Source organism: Macrosteles quadrilineatus, unplaced genomic scaffold (assembly GCF_028750875.1).
Source record: "Macrosteles quadrilineatus isolate MER2022 unplaced genomic scaffold, UCM_ALF_1.0 Scaffold_9__3_contigs__length_116548681, whole genome shotgun sequence".
Classification (NCBI taxonomy): Eukaryota; Metazoa; Arthropoda; class Insecta; order Hemiptera; family Cicadellidae; genus Macrosteles; species Macrosteles quadrilineatus.
In genome coordinates this window covers 113,942,400-113,969,529 of record NW_026542602.1, presented here as the reverse complement: position 1 = coordinate 113,969,529, position 27,130 = coordinate 113,942,400, and the positions used below count along the sequence as shown (strand labels likewise).

The 27,130-nt window shown below is 35.0% G+C and overlaps 1 protein-coding gene across 3 annotated transcripts in view; it reads right to left on the bottom strand.

Annotated features, from left to right (window-relative positions):
• Positions 1-5,924: 5,924 nt before the first annotated feature.
• The window catches only part of LOC129002757 (uncharacterized), a 67,499-nt gene continuing 46,293 nt past the window's right edge, over positions 5,925-27,130 (bottom strand). For 2 of the 3 annotated variants that reach the window (XM_054430796.1, XM_054430793.1), the window contains exons 3-6: positions 25,922-26,138; positions 21,137-21,239; positions 19,642-19,808; positions 5,925-10,632 (exon numbers count right to left, since the gene is read on the bottom strand). In XM_054430796.1, the coding sequence (XP_054286771.1) occupies positions 10,428-10,632; positions 19,642-19,808; positions 21,137-21,239; positions 25,922-26,103 (657 nt within the window). In that variant the 5' untranslated portion in view covers positions 26,104-26,138 and the 3' untranslated portion in view covers positions 5,925-10,427. The remainder of the gene's footprint in view (positions 10,633-19,641; positions 19,809-21,136; positions 21,240-25,921; positions 26,139-27,130) is intronic. The other variant, XM_054430795.1, reaches the window with a different exon arrangement.

The following is a 27,130-nucleotide window of genomic DNA, read 5'->3' as shown; positions in this document are numbered from 1 at the left end:
TTGGCCTCTGGGGACATCAAAATGAAAAAGTAAATCGGTCCCAAGTCCAGGTCTTACCATGAGACCTACGGTAATAGCTTGTTCCCTATATGGGAAATTCGCTAAAATGAGATGGTGTGTGTTTGTGTGTGTGTGTCTGTCTGTCTGTCTGTTACTCAATAACGCAAAAACCACCGAGCCGATTTAAATAAAGTTTTGTATGAAGGTAGCTTATATACCTGGTTAACATATATATGCCTATTCTTATCTCAAAAATCCTTTCGGGCTCCGCACCAGTGGCTCTGTAGTTCCCCATGTTAACCTTATGAATACTTACATTTAAATGGAATTAAAGAATCTTAACAGCTGGTTCAACTAAACAATTTGATTCTGTGATGTTCAATAGCATTAAAAAGTTAATAGGGTTACCAACAGGGTGCAGCACTATTATTTTTTTTATAAATTTATTACAACAGCTAATTTGCAACCAAAAGGCGAGTGAGCGTAGCGAACGAACTTCAAGCTGGAGGGGAGTTAGCGTAGCGAACGAGCTAAACCATAGCTAAACCTGAAGGCAAGTGAGCGCAGCGAACGAGCTCCAACCTAAAGGTGAAGCGTACCAAACAAACTTCAACCAGGACGTGATTGAGCGATGCGAACGAGCTCGTCTTGAAAATGAACGAGCATTTGACATAAAACCACATTAGGACAGGACGACGTCTGTCGTGCCAAAAAGTTGTGGTACACAATGTGAACTTTACTTTTTTCTATGGTTTAGGTGCAGTGATAGAACATTAGGGCTATGGTAGATGTGTGCTACACTATAGGATACCTTATAAATTAAAAGACCAAATTTTCTTAAACCGTGTGTCCTCTTAATAAATCATTAAATTCGAGTGATTGGTGAATTGGAGCAAGCGGTTTCCATTTGGATTAGTGGATCTACAATCCCATAACTGATGTTTACAATTTAGGTCCCCCATGACAACAACCGAACAAATTTCTGCAAACAGTACGTGCAAGTCATTATTATGAAGCCGTTCAACAACTTATTTTGCTTCAAACAAAGTCATAATGGAAAACAAAAATCGTTCTCAGGTGATACCTCTCAGGTCTCAGGTGGTTATGATGGGGCTTTGTTTGGGTTCGGGCCACATTATAAAAATAGGTACAGTTGAACCAATCTTTCCCGCTGCTGTGACACAACTCCTTTAATTCACCTTTCCATTTAAAGCCTTCCATTGATCACAAACATTATATCCATGGATCCTATTTCAGAATTTCTTCAGAATCATATAGAGTATATCTAGGTAATGTGTAAAGGTGGTTTTTATTGGCCAATTTTTATTCTTACACTGTAACCAGTTTTTGTAATTTTGAGCATATTTTTAATTTACCTTCTAATACTAGTTAGTTGGATTTTTTTCTAATACTAGTTAGTTAGACTATACTAGTTAGTTGTATTTTGTAACAGCAGCTCCGTGCACATTTGCTGTGCTTAAAGAAATTATTCTGTTTGAATTTGACGACAGTAGCTCCGTAAATTTCAGAATGTTGTGCTCTGTTAGCTCTGTGCGGTGTTTATCTTGTTTTAAGCGAATTTCCCATCACGGAAAAAGCTATTACAGTAGGTCTCATATAACCTGGACCCGGGTCCCATTTACTTTTTCATTTTGAGGTCCCCAAAGGTAAAAAACACCGTTCATATATAATTAATTTAGTCAATGTGTGTCTGTTATCGTGATAAATCGAGCAAAAATTATCAGATTTTGATTAAATTTGGTACAAACGTGTAAACCTACGTTAATTTGAAAAAGTTTGAAAACCTGTAAGTTTGGACTAGGGGAACGAGGGTTTACAGGGTGTTTTATGGGGTAGAAATCAGTTTAACCCAGTTTTTAACCCTAAAAACATAAAATTTTGCAAATCATTAAAAAACCATTTTGTAGAGCGAGCTTACGAAAATAAATAATTAAGTATGCTGAAGCGTTGTTCCACTGACTATTGGATACTGAAGTAGACATCCCATATATATGAAACAGCTGTTGCCAATTTTTTACTAAAAAATGTAGGCTACTTGTGTGAGCCAGTCACAAAATGCACTATAGGTCGGCCGCTTAGAAAACGACCTCCTCCAGCATTGGTTTAGCATAAGCGCGCAGGTCGTTTTCTAAGCGGCTGAACTATAGTGTCTAAATTTCTATTTTATACCTTATCCTTTGTTGCTGACCAAGTTGATGGGTTATAGTAGAGTGAAAATTTAAAAACGTACTTTTTCAGGAAAAGCACTTTAAAATTTTTTTGTTCCGTTTTTTGAAGTTTTTTTATTTCATTGACATTTGAAGTTTCATAAAATGTCCATGGTAACGCAATATCTTTGATGATTTTTTTTATTAATAGTGCATCTTTGATGGAAAAACACGAAATTTTGTCACAACCATCACGGACATAAAACTGAATATTAAAAATAGGTAGTTAATATTATTTTTCTAACTATGTTTTGCTGTAAATTAATTTACTTTTATGGCCATTATACAATAAACAGCTCACTAAGCTCTTGGTATATTTGGTCTTTCTAGAAAAAAAAAACTAAAAAAATTGAAAAAAAGCCAATAAAATCTTTTAAGTTTGTATAATTCCAAAAAAACTTACCTGAGACCCGAAAAATCGTTACTTTTTTATGGAGGTGTGCTTCTTTTGTGTATAAAACATCCTTATATATAATACGTGGAGGCGATTTCTACAAAACACTACTCCTCCGTTAATAATGGACGGATTTTTACGAACGACGTGTCAAAATAAAGAATTTTTGTGTAGACACCCCCTTTCACCAATTCCTGTAATAAAAATCCTCGGGCTTTGCCCCACAGGCCATCAAAGTTGGACTTTCTCCCATAAGATTAACATGGGGGAATTTAAATATTTAATTAGAAACTTTGTCCCCACTAATTTGAGAGAACGGCTGGGCGTAGAAACTTGGTAGAGGTGTCCAAAGAAAGGTCTTGGTCTGTAGATGAGTTATCAAAAGAAAAACTAAGCAAAATCCCTTAGGGCTCTGCCCCAGCAGCCTTTAAAGATCCTTCCACAGAGTTGTTTACATTTTGGCCATGTGAATAATACTTTTTAATGAAACAGCTGTTCATTTTTAAATTATATTTCAAACCACACATTTATTGGGAGTTACTGAATTGTACCAAATAAGTATTTGCAAAGGTATTTTCTGATGTTAAAATTTATTTTCCTCTTTATCATGTCATGTTTTGCAATATAACGTTCCATTACGAAATCAGTGGAAAATCCTTTTGCAGCAATTCTTAAGTTATTTCTTATTGAACTATCTTATATCTATTGTACGGGTTGGTGTCTGACTTTTTCACCACTTTTGCCTACATTTTATCATATTATTCTACACATATCAAATATTTATGTAGAAATATCTGCTCTTATCGTGTCTAATAAAATCCAAACATAGAAACCTTGCCTAAAATGGTACCCATCTTGACAAATTATTTGCACCTGCCTATATACGGACTTTGGCGCACTGAGTTGGTAACATTATTGAAAATAACACTACATTTTGGCTTTAAAATATAGTACAAAGAGAAAATATGATTTAAGCAGCTACTGTCATGACAGAAAGGTCATATTCCTTTTAAGCTAGATCACATAATCCTTTATAAGATACGTTGATTACCAATATGTAATTGTCAATACATACGTAACAGCCAATTTACAGTATTTTTGCTTTTTAGAAATGTCCCGTTGCTATGTCATTTGCATTATTTGTTGCCAATGAAGCCGCCAATACCATATAAATGAGGAGGACCCTAACAGTTCAAGAATAAAAGCCAACTTACTTCAAGTATTCCACTACACCTAACATTCCGTAGAGAGATTATTTTGACAACTTTATGTTATTGATAAGGCTGAGACAACTTACTGACATCCCCCATGTCAAGGAATTCCAGCTTTAATAGTAGCCCCACAATCAATTTCTCAAAACTATGCTAGAGGGTTCATTCATTAGCACAGAAGTACGATATGAACTGACGCGACGTGACGAAGGAAAAATCAAACTTACACTGTAACGGATATACCTCCCTTTGAAGTTAAATATATCTTCCCAAAAAATATTTTCTTTTCAAATAAAATCATATTACACTGATGACATCACAGAAGTGTTTAACTACAAAAGACCCACCAATACGATTTTAATACTATTTAAAGGTTCTTCCAAAGGAAAAGATATCATATAAAATACTAATAATAACTCCGATGAGTCCGAATTATCAACCAAATTTGGCAACTAACGCAATTAAAATTATTACTGTTTTTACACTTATTACCCTTTTAACAATGCTAAATGCTCAAATTCACCCAATCTATCGCAGTTACATGAATTAACGTAAGCCTTGAAAGTAACCGTCGATTTCGACGGGTTTCACCTAGTTGAAATATGATATTTAAATTTTTGAAATTTTTATGATAGAAATCATAAACGTGATGGTCAGGGACAAGCGGTACGGTCGAGAATTGTCTGGAATAATCTAAATCTATCTAAACAATCCTTCAATTATACTGATTTTATTAGGTTTTTCCTGTTAAACCGACATCCCCAAAAACTCGTTAAAACGGACCACTTAAATGCATGCAACCCAAATATTTGACTTAAATTTAGGAGAGCATTGTGTTTATACATGTTATCGCTGGTCTCAAATCTTTCCCACGAGAACAGTTGTTTCAGTACCGCCCACCTCATACCGATCAAGTCGGGTTAAACAGATGTGCTGATAAAAGTTGTCCGGTTAGATGACATTTCCGCCGAGTGTAGTCCGGTTAAACCAATGTCCGGATAAGAGGGAGTCTACTGTGTATCTATTCGAGAAGTTGGAGAATATTGATAAATCAGTGTAGCTTTGACTTTTATACATTTAGACATTAGACTGGCAGTTTTGCCTTCTACGTTTGGTAAACTTTCGAATAGTGAAATTAATTAATCTCCTGAGAGAGAAATATAGCTTTAAAAATTGAGAATAATTATTGGATGATGGAAATAAACTTCCACTTGACTTGTTCTAGCACTATATAGAAGACTTAACACGTTAACTGCTGAAAACCTTTACACAGGCGCTTCTAAACTGCGGTGAGGCCCGGGCGGAGCCCCGGCATGCTAACTGAATAAGCGATCGCTATTGGCATTGAAATATCCCAGTAAGACGAATCACAAAAGAGCAGTGGTGATTGTTCTGCGTTACCCCGATAGTTCACGTAGTTCACTGAAACACCCAAAGGTAACATCACTGCCTGGATCAATAACCAGAGTCTTTGTAATACGGCTCGAATAGAGATAATCCCCAAAAACAGGACAAAAGCATTGCCGGTCTGGATTTGACGGGAATGTTTAGTACCAACCTACACCAAATAACCAAGCTACATCTCTAATAGTCTTCTTAATAGTTTTCATAATAGTCTTCTTAGCTTGCATTCTAAGCTACAGGCTGGCAACAATTACAATGTTCCCCGGCAATGGTGAAGGACGACATTTCCCGCCCCTCGCACTGAAGGTGTTAAGCAAAAAAAACTTATTTTCTCCTAAACAAAGTAATCTTGAAACCAGTGTGTTATTTCAATGATCTGTTAAAAAAAAATAATCTCAAGGGGACCACCGATGATAAGGCTTTATGTAGGGATTCGAGCCGCTTATCAAAATGGTTAAGGTTCTTACCTGCTGCTGCAACATAACCACTACAGCTACGTACACATGGAATCTTTGCAATGCACTCCAATGCACAACAGTATTTAATAAATGACTGAGTACACATTTAGTGGCGTGATTTGGCCAATGTGTGTCTCATAGGTCTCATAGACGTACAGAATATAAAGGGACAACAAAATCTTACCAACAAATATTTCAAAACTATTTTTATTTTATAAATACTAATTGTTAATAATTACTATACATACACACATTTTATTTACAGAAAACTTTAACAATCATTACTTTTGAAAAGATTATGCAAAGTGCTTTTATATATTTTATTTATTTTATATATAGTGTTCTGAATAATGTAAGAAACTAAAAGTTTGACATAACAAAATTATAAAACATTTAGTTTAATTGATTGAAAAATTACAATGTAACATAAGATAATTTAGTTTCTTATCCTTAGACAGTCCTATTTCCAAAAATACTGGATATTTGTAATTGAATCGACTAAACAATCTTCATCAATTAAAATAGTTTGGGTGTAGCTTCAGACCTACTTAGTTTAGGGTTCAATTAATTGTGTTAATGGTAAATATATTCAATACACTTGATCAGTCTGTATAAAAATCCTTAAATTGGAAAAAAATATCAGTGAAAGTAGAATATAGCACCAAATAAACTATAGATTGATTCTAATATATGTCATCTCTAAACTATACTGTAAATAAACATTAGAAATGAAATTTACAAATCTTGAAACTTTAAATGCAAACGTTTGAAAAATAATTAACAAAATGTACATTGAAGATTATTAAAACGTAGCACAATATCTACAAAACCACTACAAAACTGAATATAAGTATCTAAGGGTACATCACAGATGTTTAAGAGCACCAAATATGAGAAGATTGATCCAGAAAATTTGATAAACCCAGCTACACTTTGACTGTGTAAAATCGAGACACAAGTTATTTGAATTTATTTATATAAGCCTATGTGTTTCCTAAAGGTAAGTTTGGGAAATGTATCTCTAACTGTTCAGTCTAATCATTTAATGTTTTGTAAATTAAGGGATGGTATTTAGGTGGGAGTAAATAATGATTTTCGTTTTAATATCTATTTCCAACTTCACCGTGTAGCTGTGGTTGTCAAAAACAGTCATGTCATTGTTAAAATCTATTAAAACAATTAAATACACAAAAATAATTTGACTTATCTTTATTCCATTATTAATGAATAGTTATTTGTGTAATTAGTGTGCGTAGTGGTACTTTGCTGCCCATGTGTGGAAAGTTTCTTGAGTCCAGCAAAGGCACTTTGCACTCGCGTTACACTTACACATTATATTTTTCCTACAGTTACTATATAAAGCATATAAATAATTAGTCTTTCAAATACTAAACAACACGTTTTTAGGTTAGCTTAAATCCAAGCTTGGGAGGAATAAAAACCCTGCACCAGCTGATTGTGGTCATAGTATCTTTAAGTGTTGCCAACTTATTTTTAAGCGTACATGTATTACGTGCATAATAAAAGCACAACGTTTTGTGTTGTTTGGTTTGAATACTAGAGTGTGAAAAAATGAGTAGGGTAAAAATTAAAATTAGTGGGGCAAAAGTAAGTATATGCAGCAATTAGCTACCTACTTTGTGTTTTATTTGGTGCAATGAAGGCACCTTAGCCCACTTTGTAAGCTAACTGTAGGAAAAAAACATTATGAAAGTACAGTATACTTTATAAGGTAACTGACAGTTGTACCACAGTTGATTCCTTGCTTTGCTATAAACTGAAGTATTTTTCACAAGATATAGAGGAGAATCAGGTAGACCCAACAAATTATACTATAAGGAACCACTGGGCTGTGAAACCGAGACAAATCCCATTGTTGGCTGTATAGTTTTGCAAGACAAAAAGAATTTCAGTGTAAACAGTGATGTGTTGTAAATACACTGTAATATAATTTTTTTCGTCTTACTGCAGCAAAAACAGCCGTTTTTAATGTATGCGTTGCGGGTTTAAAAGTATAATTTTTACTCTCTAGGGAGTAAAAATCAGCTGTTGTAAACGGTAGTAAATTTTGATTGTGGCAATCGTATCGATCAAAATTATTTATCAATTGATTAATTATTAGGTAAGGTTTTAGACTATTGTTGTCGATTGCTCGACATATCAATGGTATAATTTACTGTAACACAATCATAATAGTCTAAATGATGGAATCACTTACTAAACAGCTTCTTATTTGCATTAGCAGAATTGAAAACAAGCTGGAAGATGTTTGATTAATTATTAGGTAAGGTTTTAGACTATTGTTGTCGATTGCTCGACATATCAATGGTATAATTTACTGTAACACAATCATAATAGTCTAAATGATGGAATCACTTACTAAACAGCTACTTATTTGCATTAGCAGAATTTAAAACAAGCTGGAAGATGTTTTGAGAGGTTATCTTTACTTAAAATTATTTTGTTTTCTAGCTTTGTTTGGATGCAATATAACAAAAAATATAGTTTACCACACGGGAAAAAGTGTCTTTTTAACCCTCGATCGTAAAACATGACCTCGGGTCAAAAAGAGTCACCCCTAGTGATGTACTATTTAGTCACACTACAGCAAAAACAGAGGTTTTGAATGCGCGCGTTGTGGGTCTAAAGTGGCATATTTACTCTTAAGGGAGTAAAAATCTGCTGTTGTCAACTAAGTTGTAAATTTCGATTTTAGTTAGTCGTTACATTACAAAAAAGTGACTTTTTAACCCTCGCTCATTTTCCGACCTCGGGCCAAAAAGAGTCACTTTAGGCCCTAGTGATGAAATATGCTATTAATGCTCTATATTCTTTTTAGAAAAAAACTTGTAACTAAAAGTAGTGGCAGGTATTTGAAACCTTTGATTTGTTAATTGATGTAAAATGAGTATTTTAATTGGGCCATTTTTCTGCTGTGTACATTTTATCCATTAGTTTTTAACACTGCAATAGTTGTATTCATTTGGGCAGTTTGGTGATGTTAAGGGATTACTTTTTTGTTGTTGTAGAACATTAAACAAAATATTAATCATGAAAAAGCTATCTTAAGTCAAATGAACAAATAATTTACGACCAACCAATGACAAGTCATAGTTTCTTCTCTAATATAAAACTTCAACAAAAATTAACAATTGTTATGGCATTATATTTGAAAATAAGACATAAGGTTTAAAACATTAACCAAATATTAGACATAACTAACCCGTTATCTAGAGATTGAACATCAAATAAGAGATTAACTCAAAACTCCTCTATCATTAAATGTGCACATGCAATTCTGTTGCATTGTTGAATAATTGCAAGATTGTAAAAAACAAAAACATCTTTATTTTTGTTAATTTGGTCTTACCTCAATAGTTGTCAAAGCATAAGGAAACGTACTCATGAGATTACCAAGATCTTAAAAAATTTAACCTGAATATTAAGCTTGAAATGGTAATTAACTTAACATTGGTTTTTTCCTCTTTACTGGTGCAATTAGATATTTTACAACAATATCTTTATGTTCCACAAGGTTTGTCAGGACTGGACTGTAAAATCTCAAATGATTGCATTAACATGGCAGTACAATGTTTAAAGTCTATCTATTGTTGAACTTGTTGTTAGCTCTGTAGCATATCTCAGGCAGATACATGGGCAGATCCAGATAGGGGGCTTGTATCCCTCACCCCATTTTTGGGGTAATAAATATTAAAAATGATCAAAACTATGAAGTGGACTTGGTGAGGTTTGAATTTTACTCCTTGTATGCCCCTTACTGTCCCAAAATGCAAGTTTAAAGTTACTTTTACATTTTCGGCTGCAGCCCCTAAAGATATTTGAAAGCAGCCCAATGACCGTTTAAAATGTCTGGATTTGCCCATGGCATAGTATAAAAAAATATTATCAAAAATAGTTTATAATACCAGAATAGTGGTCCTTGGTTGCTGTAGTGTCAACTAGTTTCAGTTTAGGTTGGACCATCATCAGGCTTTCAAGGAGTCAAACCTCCAATCTACAAGTTTAGTTTTAGGTTTCTTTCTTCTTTTCCACAATCAATAATTTGAACCATTGGTGCCCCCAACAATAATTCATAGTCACTGCGCCTCAGTACTGGTTTTGGCTGATTCCTGAAAAGTCCCCATCTGATACACAACCATCTGGAAACTCTAAAAAATCTAAAAAAACTAAAAAATAGGCATGGAGAAGTTTAAATTGTACTCTACGTTGAACCCCCAAACAAAAGTTATGCTCAAAAAACATCTATTTCGCTATAACATCTAATGAAATTATTTAAAAGCAGCCCCCCCCCATTCAAATTCCTGGATCCGCCAAGGGACAGTTACGAATGTTTTGCTTAAAGTGGTTTACAATACCGACATATAGTAAGTTAACCTTGGTTGCTGGTTTAACTAGTGCGAGTGGTCTGAACCACGTGTGTATTGTGACTTATGGTAATTTGAATTACAATCAGTATTCCGTATTCATCGCATTTTTCCAGATAGCCGTGTGGAGACTCTTTGGAAATGGGCCAAAACCAGAACTGCGACACAGTGGGTATGACGTGTTGCAGGCACCATTGGGTATGAAGAGTTGGAGACACTATCGGTTCAAATTATTGATTGTGGAAAAGATGAAGGAAACCTAAAATGTACAGCACAACAAAACTTGGAGGTCTGTTAGATCAACCTGATAACCCAAAACAGTTTAAACTTTTTAACAATGTTTAGGTCTAATATCTATCGCTGAACTTGTCATCAGCTCTGTAGTGTATCTCGGGCGGAGAGCCGATGTTTTTGGACCAGTGCCTCGTCCAGTAATGGTCCTCAGCAGCTACTTGTGCTGGCGTTTTGGCGTCCCTGCAGATAGCGACACAGTAGATCAGACTCCCAACTAGCGTCAAGAAACCAAAGATCAGGAACACTATCCCCAGGATCCTAAAACATAAATGCTCAAGTTAGTTGGTTATAAGTTATAATTATGACTCCTAGTTTGAGAATATCTGAAGACGATTTTAAAATATGTCTCTGTCAGGTTTATATAAATGTCGTTTGATTTTATACTATTTTTCATACAAATTTACCAAAATTTAAAGCATTCTAACCAAAATATAAAACAATATGCTACAACAGTCATCACCTGTGCAATTTGCTCAATCCCAGACAAATTTAAAAGCTTTTGTTTTTTTCTAAAATAATTTTGCCAGGTTTTGTTAGTTGAGTAACTTTTTAATGTCTGTTAGACAAACAGATTTGTCGTCCTCATAGAACAGTTCAAGATGATATAAAATAGGGGTGTGCAAGTACTCATTTCATTTTCATGCAAGTATTTCAGCTCGACTCGAGCTTTACAAAATAAACTCAAAGAGTCAAGCTTTTTGATGAGTTTGCTGGAAGCATTCATATTTGTACAGCATAGAAAAACCAAAGAAAGATATTAAAACGTTTACATTAGCTCGCTTTCTTGTACGGTACAAATTTTGCAATCAATTTTAACTAACTTCCTCATGAGCTAGAGACTTGAAACTTGAAACTTAGCTCACAAATGGATGACAATGCAAATAGTCAATGGCAATATTAAATCATTTCATTTTCATATTTCTCTTGGATATAGGCTCCCTAAAAAGAAATTATTGTTTACATTTTGGAAGAATGTAAATATATCAATTGAAGTCAGCTGTAAATACAGTTGAACCTCTATAAGACGAATTTCAAGGGGTACGGGAAAAATTCGTACTATAGAGGTATTCTTAATAAAGAGGGTCGTTTTATCGAGGTTTAATGCTGCTGTTATTCTTCTTATAGAGGTTTCTCCTCGCTCCAAGGTTTCTCCAAAAACAATGACTGAGGAAGGAGGAGGGATGGGTGGGGGTTTCATGTTGAGACAAGCTTCTGTTTGGAGTACAAACTACGTACTATGGAGGTTAAGATTATGATAAATTCGTCTTATAGAGGTCACGTTCGTCTTGTAGAGGTTTTGTGCTAAGAATATTCGTTGTATAGAGGTTAATCAGTCCTAGTCCATGTCACAAACAAATTCGTCTTATGGAGGTTTTTAACTTAATTACTACGTTGTATAGAGGCGTTTTTAGCATTGACCTATATGAAAGTGTCAAGGGGATTAAGAAAAATTCGTCTTATCGAGGAATTCGGTTTATCGAGGTTCGTACAAACGAGGTTCAACTGTACTTTAATTTTACAGTTTTTTCAAAGAGCAGAGGTTAAGAGGTACAGGTTCTGCTCCCGAGAGATTCTAAAGTTTTATGATTATGAGAGTATAGTAGCAACAGCATCTGTTTACAGTTAAAAAGGTTTTGGTTGTGTATTAACAGGCCATTTATAAAATAGATTTACACATTAATGACAAAGAGAAGAAAATAATTTGGAGAGATTAAATACTTGTAAGATTTAAAACGAAAAACGTGAGGCACATGCAATAGCTAATTTACAATTATCTTCACCTACTAAACTAGTATTAGGTGAAACCCGTCGAAATCGATGGTTACTTTCAAGGCTTACGTTAATTCATCTAACTGCGATAAATTGGGTGAAATATACATATTTTGAGCATTTAGATTTGTTTAAAGAGTAATAAGTGTAAAAACAATAATGATATTAATTGCGTTATAGTTGGCAAATTTGGTTGATCATTTAATGATTAAAATATTTCCCATACTTACGTCATCGGAGTTATTATTAGTATGTTATATGGTATCTCTTCCCTTAGAAGAACCTTTAAATAGTATTAAAATCGTATTGGTAGACCTTTTGTAGCTAAACACTTCCGTGATTTCATCAGTGTAATATGATTTTATTTGAAAAGAAAATATTTTTGGGAAGACATATTCTAACCTCAAAGGGAGGTATATCCGTTACAGTGTAAGTTTGATTTTTCCTTTATCACGTCGTGTCAGTTCATATCGTGCTTCTGTGCCCATGAATGAACCCTCTAGCATAGTTTTGATAAATTGATTGTGGGGTTACTGTTAAAGCTGGAATTCCTTGACATGGGAGAGGTCAGTTAGTTGTCTCAGTCTTATCGATAACATAAAGTTGTCAATATAATCTCTCTACGGAATGTTAGGTGTAGTGGAATACTTGAAGTGAAGTTGGCTTTTATTCTTGAACTGTTAGGGGCCTCCTAGTTCATATGGTCTTGGCAGCTTCATTGGCAACAAATAATGCAAATTACATAGCAATGGGACATTTCCAAAAAGCAAAAATACTGTAAATTGGCTGTTACGTATATATTGACGTTTACATATTGTTAATCAACGTATCTTATAAAGGATTATGTGATCTAGTTTAAAAGGAATATGACCTTTCTGTCATGCAGTAAGCTGCTTAAATAGTATTTTTCTTTGTGCCATATTTTAAAAATGTTGTGTTATTTTCAATACCAACCCAGTGCGCCAAAAGTCCGTAATATAGGTTCAAATAATTTGTCAAGATGGGTACCATTTTAGGCAAGGTTTCTATGTTTAGATTTTATTAGACACGATAAGAGGAGATATTTCTACATAAATATTTGATATATTGTTTGGAATAATATAATAAAATGTAGCCAAAAGTGGTAAAAAAAGGCAGACACCGTACAATAGATATAAGATAGTTCAATAAGAAATAATTTAAGAATTGCTGTTATAAAAGGATTTTCCACTGATTTCGTTATGGAATGTTATATTGCAAAACATAACATGATAAAGAAGAAAACCAATTTTAAAATCAGAAAATGACATTGCAAATACTTATTTGGTAGAATTCAGTAACTTCCAATAAATATGTGTTGTTTGAAATACAATTTAAAAATTAACAGCTGTTTCATTAAAAAGTATTATTCACATGGCCAAAATGTAAACAACTCTGTGGAGGGATCTTTAAAGGCTTCTGGGGAAGAGTCCTAAGGGATTTTGCTTAATTTTTCGTTTGATAACTCATCTACAGACCAAGACCTTTCTTTGGACACCTCTACCAAGTTTCTACGCCCAGCCGTTCTCTCAAATTAGTGGGTACAAAGTTTCCAATTAAATATTTAGATTCCCCCATGTTAATCTTAAGGGAGAAACTTCAACTTTGATGGCCTGTGGGGCAAAGCCCGAGGATTTTTATTACAGGAATTGGTGAAAGGGCGCGTCTACACAAAAAATACTTTACTTTGACACGTCGTTTGTAAAAATCCGTCCATTATTAACGGAGGAGTAGTGTTTTGTAGAAATCGCCTTCACGTATTATATATAAGGATTATCTATTGCATGCGTCCCACGTTTTTAGTTTTACCACCTCCCCCCTGGTAAGTTGGATAGTTGGAGGGAAAAAGCAGGGGCCAAGTACACCATCAAAAATACCTCAAAAAAGGTGTGAAGTACAATTTTGAGGTTAGGTTCCTTACACAATGCTACACTACTTACAGTCATTATCGTTATTCTATTCCATGTCACTAAATCCAAGCCAAAACCCCACAGTACACTGTTCAAAGAGCACTTATACAGTAATAAGATACAAATATAACTCATTGAAAAACAAATTGTACTAAAATTACATACAAAACTGGCACTACACGCGGCGTGGATAACAACGTTCCCCGCCGAATGCTGGGAGCGCAGTGCTTCATTTATAGTAGGCCACGTGCAGTACTAGTGTTAAGGTACTACAATTATAGTAGCCACAGCGTGTTAACAATTATTTCCTAAGGTGTGTCAAAACTAACTTACTTATATGATATGACTATATATCTTATCAATACCATTTTTAGTCTTTCCAGGGCCAAAACAGCTTGCAGAGACCTGATACTATATTCAAGGTAGGTGGAATGGGGAATGTTGCTGAAAGTCAACAGTCCCGGAAGATCAAATAATTTATACCTGTGCCGCTAGGTCAAAAACTACAATGTTTGCAGTGTCTGTAGATCAAAATTCCCAGTAAGTCAAATAGTACAGTCCGAGCTAAAAACGTGGTCTATGATAAAGCAATTGACTTATTGGGAATTTGACCTAATGCAACAGCAGTTTTAATATAACGAAATACGGTAAAATACAAGTTCAGTTTCGCTGAGTCAAAAGTGCCGGAAGATCAAAAGCAATAAAAGTGAACGTCGATTCAGTATAAAGTAGACCTCCTGCAACGCTTACTACACCAACAAAACTCGCTTTTAGTTACTTCGTGTTTTGTCATAATTAGAATAAAGCTAAAATTATCATATTTGGTACATAGCTTATCTATTAATGCTTCTTGCCAACTGTTTGGTCAACACTGTAAATAGGTATAGTTTATGTAATAAAAAGCCTTTCGTCAAAATTTGTGGCATGAAATACACGCAAGGGCGATTTGAAAATTTCTGGTTATTATATACGTTTGTAAAAGGAGATCCATTTAATTTTAGAACTATTTTATGAGTTATAATGTAGTCTACACATAAACTGTGTAAACGTATTACGCCTCGGAAGGGTTGAAACCTGTCCAAACTATCATATATATTATTAAAACGTAAATGGGGTTTTTTCACATTCTGAATCAACCAGTAGACGGATTTTCATTATTTTTGTGTTGAAAGAAAGATAATTTTGAGAACCAGGGAATGTCAAAGCCATAATTATAATTAAGGGTACCAGTTTTTTAGAAAATAAGTTTTAATTTTTTAAAAGTCTAGCAGCCGACGCTAACCTTCTAAGCTAGCTTTTAGTTCAATATAATTTGCTTAACATAACAGCTGTAAACATTCAGCATATGTGACACAAATTTAAAGACATATTTAGAGTTGACTTATTTATACTATGTGTAATGCTGACCATTGATACATTCAATTCTTAGGTATGAGGATGGCAGATTAATTAAATATGCATAGTAAACTAGTAGGATGTTCAAATTAATTTTTAAAGGAATCTTTGTAATCATTGATTTGTTTTAGTCCCATATAATTTGTATTAACTAACAGCTGGTTGAATGTAATATTGTTCTATATAACTATTAGGTTTTTGGTGAATTTTCCATATAGGGAATAAGCTACTAAACACCTGGACCCGGGACCGATTTAATTTTTAGTTTTGAGGTCCCTAGAGGCCAAAAACACCATCCGTTCAAATTCATATATACAGGGTGATCGACTCAAGGAGGCCACCATTGGGAAATCGGAAACGGTAAGAATTAGAGAAACCTTTAAATGGGGGACTTTCCTTTATTTTTTGTGTGGCAGTTAAAAATATGATTTTAGTTTTTTTATCATGTTTTCGGATAGAATATGCAATTTAAAAACTTTTTTATCCTTGACATTTTTTCGATAAACCCACTCGTTTAGGAGTACAGCCTATGGAAAATGACTTCCGGTGTACATTTTACATCATGTAGCTCCTAAACGAGTAAGTTTAGAGCAAAATTGCAGAAAGTAAATTAGTCTTAGAATTGCATCTACATTCCTTAAAGACTATAAAATAAAAAGTTTTCCACTTTTCAAGTTTGCCGCCATTTTAAAAATAATATAATTCATATTTTTAATGAATTTTATGGTCTTTTTTGGAATGTGGATGCAATTGTAAGACTTTTTTACTCTTCGCATTTTTGCTATAAACTTACTTGTTTAGGAGTTACATGATGTAAAATGTACACCGGAAGTCATTTTTCCATTGGCTGTAACTCCTAAACGAGTGGGTTTATCGAAAAAATGTCAAGGATAAAAAAGTTTTTAAATTGCCTATTCTATCTGAAAACATGATAAAATATAGGGTGTTCCATAAGAAATTTCAAATTTGGCCGCCATTTTGGAAAATGGCGGTTGAGTAAAAAAAAGAAACTAAAATCATATTTTTAACTGCCACAAAAAATAAAGGAATGTCCCCCATTTTAAGTTTTCTCTAATTCTTACCGTTTCCGATATCCCAATGGTGGCCTCCTTGAGTTGATCACCTGTATAGCCTATATTTATTTATTTATATATTTTCCCCGGGGGGAACCCCAGGACCCCCCTCCTTTTTGGGGGGTATTCCATACCCCCCAGGCCCCCGGTGACCCCCCCCAAAATATATGTCTAGGACCGCCCTTGTCTTCTTTACCTATAAAACACATGGGATACAGCCTTTCTTCACTGATCACGTAATGCGTGATTTTCTATAAAGTCTTGGAAAAATAAAAGGTAAAATAGATAGAATACAGGTGTACTCTATGTGGTTTACACACAATGATATAAGCAACGGTTCTTGCAATTTATTGCTTATTGTTTTTTAGAGTTGTTTTCAGACTTACTCTGTTTTCGGACTTACTCACACTCGTATAAGGTTGTCCACAGCTGTTAATTAATAGTCCATACAGTCAATTAATAGCAACAGAGGTCAAGTTTGGTATCAAGTTAAAGGTTTTATTCATAAAAATACATTGCCGCAAACCCAAACTCAAACGATAATGATGATGATAATCATGTTAATGATGTAGCTAAAACGTATCGTTTGAAATTAAACAGCTGAATATAAGTGAAATAGAAAAGGTTTTTGTTAAATCCATCAAAGTAAGTACTAATGCACTTGTGATCCCTCCCCCTTCGGTTTCATGTATTCCTCTCAATCAGTCAAACCTAGGAGGATTAAACTCTAATGTTAATTAATGTTAAATCCTCCTAGGTTCAAACCTGAAACACCCAGATCGAAACTCACCTGTCGTTATTTTAACATCGCCATATTTTTTTACTATACAGGGTGATTGATATAAGTGTGCCAGCCGTTTTATTCGAAAACTATAAGAGATATCAAAAAAAGTTAAATGGTAAGTGCCTTGGATTTTTTATTTAAAAAATTATAGTCAAGTCAAAAAAATTATTTTAGCCGCCATTTTTCCAATATGGCCGCCAACTTTGATTTTTCTTACGGAATAACCTGTATTTTATGATGTATTCTGGTAGAAAAAGTAATTTTAAGACGATTTTATTCTTGTGATTTTTTTCATAAACCTAACCGTTTTAAAGATAATAATGGTTAAAGTTTTGAAATTTCTGCATGAGAAAGAGTTTCGAAGCAAGCATGCCAGCTGTTTTGCACGAAAACCATTCAAAATTTCACAACTTAAACCATTATTATCTTTGAAACGGTTAGGTTTATGAAAAAAATCACAAGAATAAAATTGTCTTAAAATTGCCTTTTCTACCAGAATACATCATAAAATACAGGGTGTTTCGTAAGAAAAATCAAAGTTGGCGGCCATATTGGAAAAATGGCGGCTAAAATAATTTGTTTGACTTGACTATAATTTTTTTCATAAAAAATCCAAGGCACTTACCATTTAACTTTTTTTGATATCTCTTATAGTTTTCGAATAAAACGGCTGGCACACTTATATCAATCACCCTGTATTTTTCAAAAAAGAAAGATTGTATTGATTTACTTTGGATTTTAAAAATGTGAACGTTTTATTTTCTTAAAGATTTATATGGGGTTACGTAAATATTGTGGTGTAGTAAAGTATATTATATTGTAGTTAAGTGTTAAATTTTAAAATTTTAAGGTTAATAGAGATGAATCTTTTTTAATAACATGGGTCTCTCCTACCTTAACATACATACCAAGTTTCATTAACATCGGTTGGAAAAGTGTAAAGATAAATATTTGTATGTAAAAAATACAAAATGGCGGATATCTGGTTAACGAAACGATTTTGGAAAAAATGTTACGGTATCCTTCATTTTCTGTTTATTTTGACCCAATGAATTACTAGGTAAAATATCTCCCCGCTTATTTTTAACACCCTGTTTATGATGTATTCTTATTAATATAAGTGAAAAGTGTAAGCTGGTAATACAGAAAGATGTTTTATAAATAATATGAATGAACTGGTGATTTGTATATTCATATTTTTCTTGTCCTTAGAAGTGTAAATTAAAAGTCCACTCAGCAGTCCCATCGTACGATGTCTTTCCATGCGTTGCGAAATGCTAAATTTGCCGTCCTCTTCAACCCAAGTTATCTATTGAACCACTGATTGTAAAAAATTTAAAAAATATATATTTTACGCATCACACTTTTAGCTACAACTTTGCCACAGACAAAACCTCTCTAACCCAAAAACAAAAAAAAATCTCGCATGCTAACTTTTTCATGTTAGAAATCACGATTTAAAACTATTTCACCATACATTTTTCAATTTTTATTAATTAGATCGGTAAATAGTTTAAAGTTCCAACAAAATAGTCATCGAGTAGGACTAACCAAGAAGCTCTGTGCCAAATTTCAAAATTTTAGCACAACTTTAAGTACACCAAAACACGAAATTATTGAAGTCATGCGTCGAGAGGACTATCGTTGTTTTTAACAGATTATACTTTTGACCTTCCGGCACTGTTGACTCAGCGAAACTGAACTTATATTTTATCTTATTTCGTTATATTAAAACTGCTGTTGCATTAGGTCAAATTCCCAATAAGTCAATTGCTTTAACATAGACTACGTTTTTAGCCCGGACTGTACTATTTGACTTACTGGGATTTTTGATCTACAGACACTGCAAACATTGTAGTTTTTGACCTAGCGGCACAGGTATAAATTATTTGACCTTCCGGGACTGTTGACTTTCTGCAACGCGTCCGGTGGAATGAACCTCCCACCCAAACAGTGGACACTGAGGTGTGTACATATCAAGTACATCTCTCATATATTATATATGAAATTTTCTATAGATCATGAATAACATAATTTAATGATCACCCTTTATTAAAATCTCTTCCTAATGGATTGCCCAGTCTTCATAGTTTAAGCTTTGACTACAATAGTCAATGGTTTAAGTAAAGGTCTTCCACGGCTTAGAACCTTATTGGATTCCTCGTCAAGGTGAATAATTTTTTGTTATTATTTTCGGACAAATAATTAAAATAATGAATTAACTTAAACTATCTTTTGCCTCTGACTGAGCCACCAACTCACCAAAGTACACAAAACTTACCACGACAAAAAAACTAGCCTTAAAAACAAAACCTACCAAACAAAAACTGGTTGGAAGAACTGCACCACTATGACGATGCCTAGTGTGACGAGGATGAGGCCAAGGTTCAGCAGCAGCATGAGGCAGCACATCCCTCGAGTGTGAGGACAGAACGGGTTGGGAGCAGACATCGTCTCAATCACCAATCCCCGCTTGTGGTCCACCTGAGGAAACATTTGTGTTCAGCTAATCCCTTACGTTAAAAAAAAAAAACAAAGCTAATTAATTAATTGCTTAAGGAGTATGTGTGACCTCAGGAAACGAGATGATATCTAAAAGTTCGAGGAAGATATTAAAGATTTGGCCACAATCACGGAAAACGATGATGAGTTTCCATGACAGTAAGTGACAATGATGATTTCTGCAGGACCGTGGAAGGTGTGGAAGATTTTGCTACACCGACCATGATATATATTTTTCTGCGATTACAGAAGACAATAATGATGTTTCTGTGACCGCAGGTGACGATGATGATTTTGATTTCTACAAGACCTTAGAAGGGGTGCAGAATTTAACTGCTATCGCAAAAAACAATGACGATGTTTTTGTGAGCGTGGGAGACAATGAAAAAACAACCCCACAAGAGTTTTTGGCTTTTGCCCCGATAACGGCTCCTGCCTTCTTTAACAACAATCCTTATTACTGAGCTTTTAGGTTTTTTTTTATTCATTCTTTATGAGATTTGGGTAATAAGCGATTCTGGTAGTGAAAATCGGATGACTATTTCAATTTTTCTTTTTCCAACAAATTGTATACTAAAAGTTTTGGTAATGTATGTGGTACTAAATTTACCACAATTTAGGCAAGGCTTCTCTTACCATTTGAAAGCCATCAAGTTGGTTTTCCTAATTTTATTGCCTTCAAAGCAAAAAGGGAGGGAGATAAAAACGTCATACAACTACAATACTGTTCAATACTGTTACTGTTCAATACTGTTCAATGAAATGGCGACCATACTTAGTAGGTATTTTAAGCCAAGTATGAATGGAGATGAGTGTAGGATGAGTGGCGCGATCTTTTAGTCTTGTTAGTGACTAAGGCCGACATTCCTTAGACACAGCTGTTAATTAATAGCCCATACAGCTAATGGCAACTAAGGGACCTACAGTTTATAGTGGAATCCGAAGCACATTTTTCCTTGGTATATACGAATTGGTCTAATTATCAGGATAGTACTGCGGATAGTCGTAGTACTCACTCGTGCGGACGTTAATCCACACGCATCCACAGTGTATGCCTATAAATATCCACAATTCGTGACCTCCTAGTAGCTGGATTACAGGACGACGCCACCCATCCCAGTCAATATAAACTGCAGCTTCCTATCAGTAACATAATCATTACTTATGTTTGGTTTAATCTCCAAAAGCATTGTATATTTTGGTCTTAATAATGGTTTCTACTAATTTTATAGAGGTTTTAGTTTTTAATGAGATGTGATAGTTTTCCAATTAAGAGGGTTTTATAAAAAGGAAAAAATACGCTACTATACCTTGGTTTTGATGGTAGAAACTTCTGATGGAGCTCGGTAGGAGTAATGACTTGGCGCATGTCGGCTGTAACGGCTGTGACGGGATCCGCGACTGAAAGAGACACTGACATCGTAATTATATAGTCATTGGTTTGACTGCCACTGAAACTTGTTTCTTCAGATTAAATTAAAGTTTTTATGAACATAATTTCACAGATTTAACTCTATCATGAACTCAATAAATGTTTGTAAAATTGTATAATGTTTGTTTTACATTTCTTCTGGACTATAAGAATCAATTTGAGTTTCATCATAGCATAGACTCAATTGTCTTTTTGTAAAGTTTGGTAGTGATATTTCTTTTATGCGTACTGTACTTGGTTTTAACTAAACTTGTACAATTCCCCTTATTTCATTTACACGATCAAGTAAAAGCTTAATAAAAACTTCTATGAATAATTGGCAGCTTTATCCTTTCTGCCCTGAGGTAAAGCAGAATCTATCTACCTATCTAGAATCTATCTAAATGATAAGCGGTCGGTAGATATATTATTAATACGCTACATGAAACTTTGTAAACGATAAGGCTTTTTCGTTTTAAGATCTAACCCCATATACCAAAATGCTCCTCTAGGTGTGTAGATTTGCAAACTGACCTTAAATTTTTGAAAAAGTCCCTTGGGCTCTGCCCCAGTGGCTTTTAAAGTCCCCATGTTATCCTTTAAGAAGAACATATTTTCTGTTTAAATTATGATCAGCTGGATAATTGAGCGGAGCGAGCGAAGCTCTTATACATCGACTCTTATGCATTTCGTAATACGCAAACTCCTCCTAGACGGCTGAATCAATCGTTTTCAAATTTTGCATGGTGATAAAGACCATATCGGTGAGTGCTAACATCTATATGGCGTTAAAAAAGTCTCTCAGGAATCCGCCCCACTGGGTCTCAAAGTTTCAATGTAATCCTTATGGACGCAGTATTTGACACATAAACAAATAATCAAAGACATATGATCAGCTGTTGACTTTTGAATGCAGTATATAAAGAAATAGCTGATAGCATTATTCCACAGATATTAGAACAGAAATGGTATGGATCATAAATATAATCAAATGACGACACTAGCTTGAGGTCCGTGACGTAGGAAGTGGTGAAGGAAGTAGTAAAGGTGAGCAGTCTGGAGTGTGGAAACTGTTTATGACGATTAGATTTAGGTATCTGCATTCCGAAAATTCGATGGGAAGGGAGGAAAACGGGTCCGCGACGTAGGAAGTGGTGAAGGAAGTAGTCCGATTAGAAAGGTATCTGCAATCCTAAAATACTATTGGAAGGGAAGGAAACAGGACCGCTACGTAGGAAGTGGTGAAGGAAGTAGTAATAGCGAGCTGTTCGGGGTATGGGATCTGTTTATGACCATTAGATTAAGGTATTTGCAATCCTATGATGCTATGGGAAGGGAGAGAAACAGGTCCGCGACGTAGGAAGTGGTGAAGGAAGTAGTAAAGGCGAATAGTCCGGACTGTGGGAACTGTTTGTGACGATTAGATTAAGGCATTTGCAATCCTAAAATGCTATGGGAAGGGAGGTAAACCGGTCTAGGACGTAGGAAGTGGTGAAGGAAGTAGTAAAGGTGAGCAGTCCGGAGTGTGGAAACTGTTTATGAGATTAGATTAAGTTACCTGCAATCTTAGAATGCACTGGAAAGGGAACGAAACAGGTCCGTGACGTAGGAAGTGGTGAAGGAAGTAGTAAAGGTGAGACTTTCGGAGTGTGGTATCTGTTTATGATCAATAGAATAAGGTATTTGCAATCCAATAATGCTAAGGGAAGGGAGGTAAACAGGTCCGTGTCATAGGAAGTGGTGAAGGAAGTAGTAATCGCGAGCAGTCTGGAGTGTGGGAACTGTTTATGACGATTAGATTTCGGGATCTGCATTCCTAAAACTCGATGGGAAGGGAGGAAAACTGGTCCGCGACGTAGGAAGTGGTGAAGAAAGTAGTCAAGGCGAGCTGTCCGGAGTGTGGGAACTGTTTATGACGATTAGATTAAGGTATCTGCAATCCTGAAATGCTATTGGAAGGGAAGGAAACAGGTCCGTGACGTAGGAGGTGGTGAAGGAAGTAGTAAAGGCAAGCAGTCAGGACTGTGGGAACTGTTTATGACGATTTGATTTAGGTATCTGCATTCCTAAAATTCTATGGGAAGAGAGGAAAACGGGTCCGCGACGTAGGAAGTGGTTAAGGAAGTAGTAAGGGCGAGTTGATCGGGGTTTGTTATCTGTTTATGATCAATAGATTAAGGTATTTGCAATCCAATAATGCTAAGGGAAGGGAGGTAAACAGGTCTATGTCGTAGGAAGTGGTGAAGGAAGTAGTAAACGCAAGCAGTCCGGAGTGTGGGAACTGTTTTTGACGATTAGATTTAGGTATCTTTATTCCTAAAATTCTTTGGGAAGGGAGGGAAACAGGACCGAGACGTAGGAAGTGGTGAAGGATGTAGTAAACACGAGCAGTCTGGAGTGTGGGAACTGTTTATGAGATTAGAATAAGGCATCTGCAATCTTGGGAATCTGCTGGCAGTGCAGAGTGGGGGAACCGTTTGGACAGTTAGATAAATGTATCTAATACTTAAATGCTATGAGAAGGGAAGGAAACAGTTCTATGACGTAGGAAATGGTGAAGGAAGTAGTAAGGCTTGTAGTGCAGAGTGTGGGAAGGGAACTGGTTTTGGAAATTACATTAATGTATTTGCAATCCTAAAATGATATGGGAAGAGAGGGAAACAGGTCCATGACGTAGGGGGTGGTGAAGGAAGTAGTAGGCCTAAAGGTGAGCAGTGTTGAGCGTGGGAATGGATTAATGTATCTGCAATGCTAAAATGTTATGGGAGGAGACTGTAGACTGTAGGTTATAATGATTACGAAGCAAGAATCGATACATATTTCGATACCTGCAATCGTTTACAATAGAAATTTACTACTGAGTTGACAACAGCTGATTTTTACTCCATAGAGGCTAAAAGCGATTTTTACTCCCTAAAGAGTAAAAATGCTACTTTAGACCCGGAACGCATGCATCAATGACGACTGTTTTTACTGCAGTATGACAAAAACAATATAATATGAACCCTTGATGACTCCGCTCAATTTTGTGGATGCATCTGCGAACGCCACCTAGTAAGTTTAACATGATAAACCATGTAAAAAGCTTTTGTTTTTAAGGCAATGACTATTGTATACAGAAGTTGTTATAATAGTCAAAGATGCTACTTTAGACCCGCAACGCATGCATTAAAAACGACTGTTATTACTGCAGTATAACAAACACATAATAATATGAACCCTTGATGACTCCGCTAAATTTTGTGGATGCCTCTGTGAACGCCACCTAGTTTAATTGCTATTACTGTAATATTTTACTTGCAATTTAAGCAAACGTTTGCTACAAACATTTACTGACCGGGTTAAAATGAAATATTTACTATTTTAATTTGGGTTGTAAATATTACAATGGAAGAAAGCCTGGACAATTTGATATACTAAAGTGGAAACTGAATTAACACTGTGCTGCATTTCTTGAGCAATCATTGAAACAGTTTTTTTTTCAAACTATGAAAACATAGGAAAGTCATAGAACACCACCAAGTAGAAGAATAATAGAAAAATATTGTTTTTAAAAATTTATAATCGTTATTATGGACAACCTAATGTGGCTATGAGTGGGAAACATTTGTAGAAAACACTAAAGAACAAGATCACCTTTTGAAAAATTTTAAGATATTTACAAGATATTGATTATATTGTTATGTACATTGTGAGTATTTCCATAATCTTTATGAGTCGACTCTTTTAAAGTCATCGTAAATTATGACTGTTATTTGTTTTAAAATAACAACTGTAATAAATCGCAATTGCTCGAATTCGAGCAACAGGTAGTCTAGTCTATATTATTAAAAGAATGTGTTGGATTTTTGTGTGCAGAAAATCGACCCCTAAATATTTTTAAGAGGGATATTGGGTATCATTTTTGAACTCTTATCCTCTAGATGTGCCTTATGCGGGTTTGGATGATATCCCGTGAAAGCCCTTCATCCTAGAGGCTTTAAGAATTTAATAGTTTGTGCTATTGTGCTGAATTCTGTTGTCAATCATCTGAACTTTTTCCAGTATGATACTATTTTGTTTTTACCTTACGAAAATGGCGTTATCTGTAGTTGGTGATGTTTCAGTGAATTCTAGTAAAATGTTGTAATGTATTTGTATAAAATGTAAAGAATAAAATTACTTACGTAAGGTATATTGTGTTGTGAGAGGATTTTGTGTCTTCATAGTATGATTTATTGATGTTTTAGAGAATTTAAGTAAAATATTATAATGTTAGTTGTGTAAAATGTAAAGAAGAAAATGACTTAGGCCTACATTAGATTTTGTGTTTTCATTAGTAATTGTAATTTTTCTAAGATGCCTCGAAGAGATCGCGCACGTAATGAAAATAATAGGGCTCGCAATTGGAAAAATAGGGATATGATGAAACATACCGTAATCGTTTTCATTCTTATCAACTATAAATAAAATCTATCATGGATTTTGAAGTCATAAAGTGACGCAGGCTGCTAGTGATTCTTATGACCAAGTTTAATTGATGTAGTTTTGACCATAAATTATCAGTAATGTTTTATAATTAGGTCAAAATTAGATTTTTTGACAGAATAAAATAACCACTTCCAAAACATTCCCTCTCTGGAGTTTAGCCTTTTGACCCCCAATGGATATGTTGACTATGATGAGTTGAGTGCAGAATATCTACCTGATCTCAGAGGGTGGTCTATAGGCAGCACTAGTGACATAGATGTCTGAACCTTCCTCAGGGTAGTAACGCTCCTCACTCCGCGTGCGCCGATCCCTCTCTCTGGAGCGTGATCGAGGCCGGTGTTTGCGCGGTGGAGGAACCACTCGCGCACGCTCGTTGGTCACCGTGTACTCGGACATCGTCCTCTCTGAGGCTGCTCTCTGGCTGTCTTCTCCTGAAGAAACAAAAGCTTTTAATTACAACATCAACTCACTGGGGTGCGTATGTTTAGGCGAAGATGGTTGAATGGAGTTGACAGCTTTATTTCTAAAATCAGCTATATAGTCCTTTGGACAGGACCATTTTTATTAAAAGGAGGACAGCTTTAAAACCATCAAAAATCTTCAGACCTTTCTCTTGGGCACACCGGTGATATTCTGATCACCAAACTAGCACCATAGCTACTCAGCTACGAGTAGGCCTACCCAGTTTTATAGAGGCAAAGGGTTTAAGCTTTCATAGGCTAACAACTTTTTTTAATTTTCTACAATTTACACTCTTACTCCCTATAATCATAATCCTATACTCTAGTATGAGCAATGTTTGCTTGTATGTATGTATGCTTGCACCAAGATCTCGAAAACTGCTCCGACGATTTTCTTTAAATGTTGTAAATACAGTAGTTTATTTTTGGCCTAAAAACGAGTTTACTGCAGTTAGAACTGCCAACAAAAATCTAATTACGTCGAAAAATTAAACAGAAAGTCACATTTTTTTACATTAGTCTTATGGGTTGCTAAGTAACCATCTTGGCTGGATTAAATAACAAGGAAAAAGTAAACAAAAGACTTGTAAGTAGTCTATCCACGGTATACTAGCAAATTACAAAATATACAGTACAAAAGGAAAAGCATCAGTTGTTACGATTGAGCAAAGATTATACTGAAGATTACTCGATACATTGTAGCAGGACTTTTTCTATCTATGATTGTTGTAGTAAAGGCTAGCAGTGTGGAGTGTGGGAACTGCTTATGACGATTAGATTAAGGTTTATGTAATCCTAAAATGCTGCGGGAAGGGAGGTAAACAAGTCCGCGAGTTAGGAAGTGGTAAAGGAAGTAGTAAAGGTGAGCAGTCCGGAGTGTGGGAACTGTTTGAGACGATTAGATTAAGGTATCTGCAATCCTAATATGCTATGGGAAGGGTGGGAATCAGGTCCGCGACGTA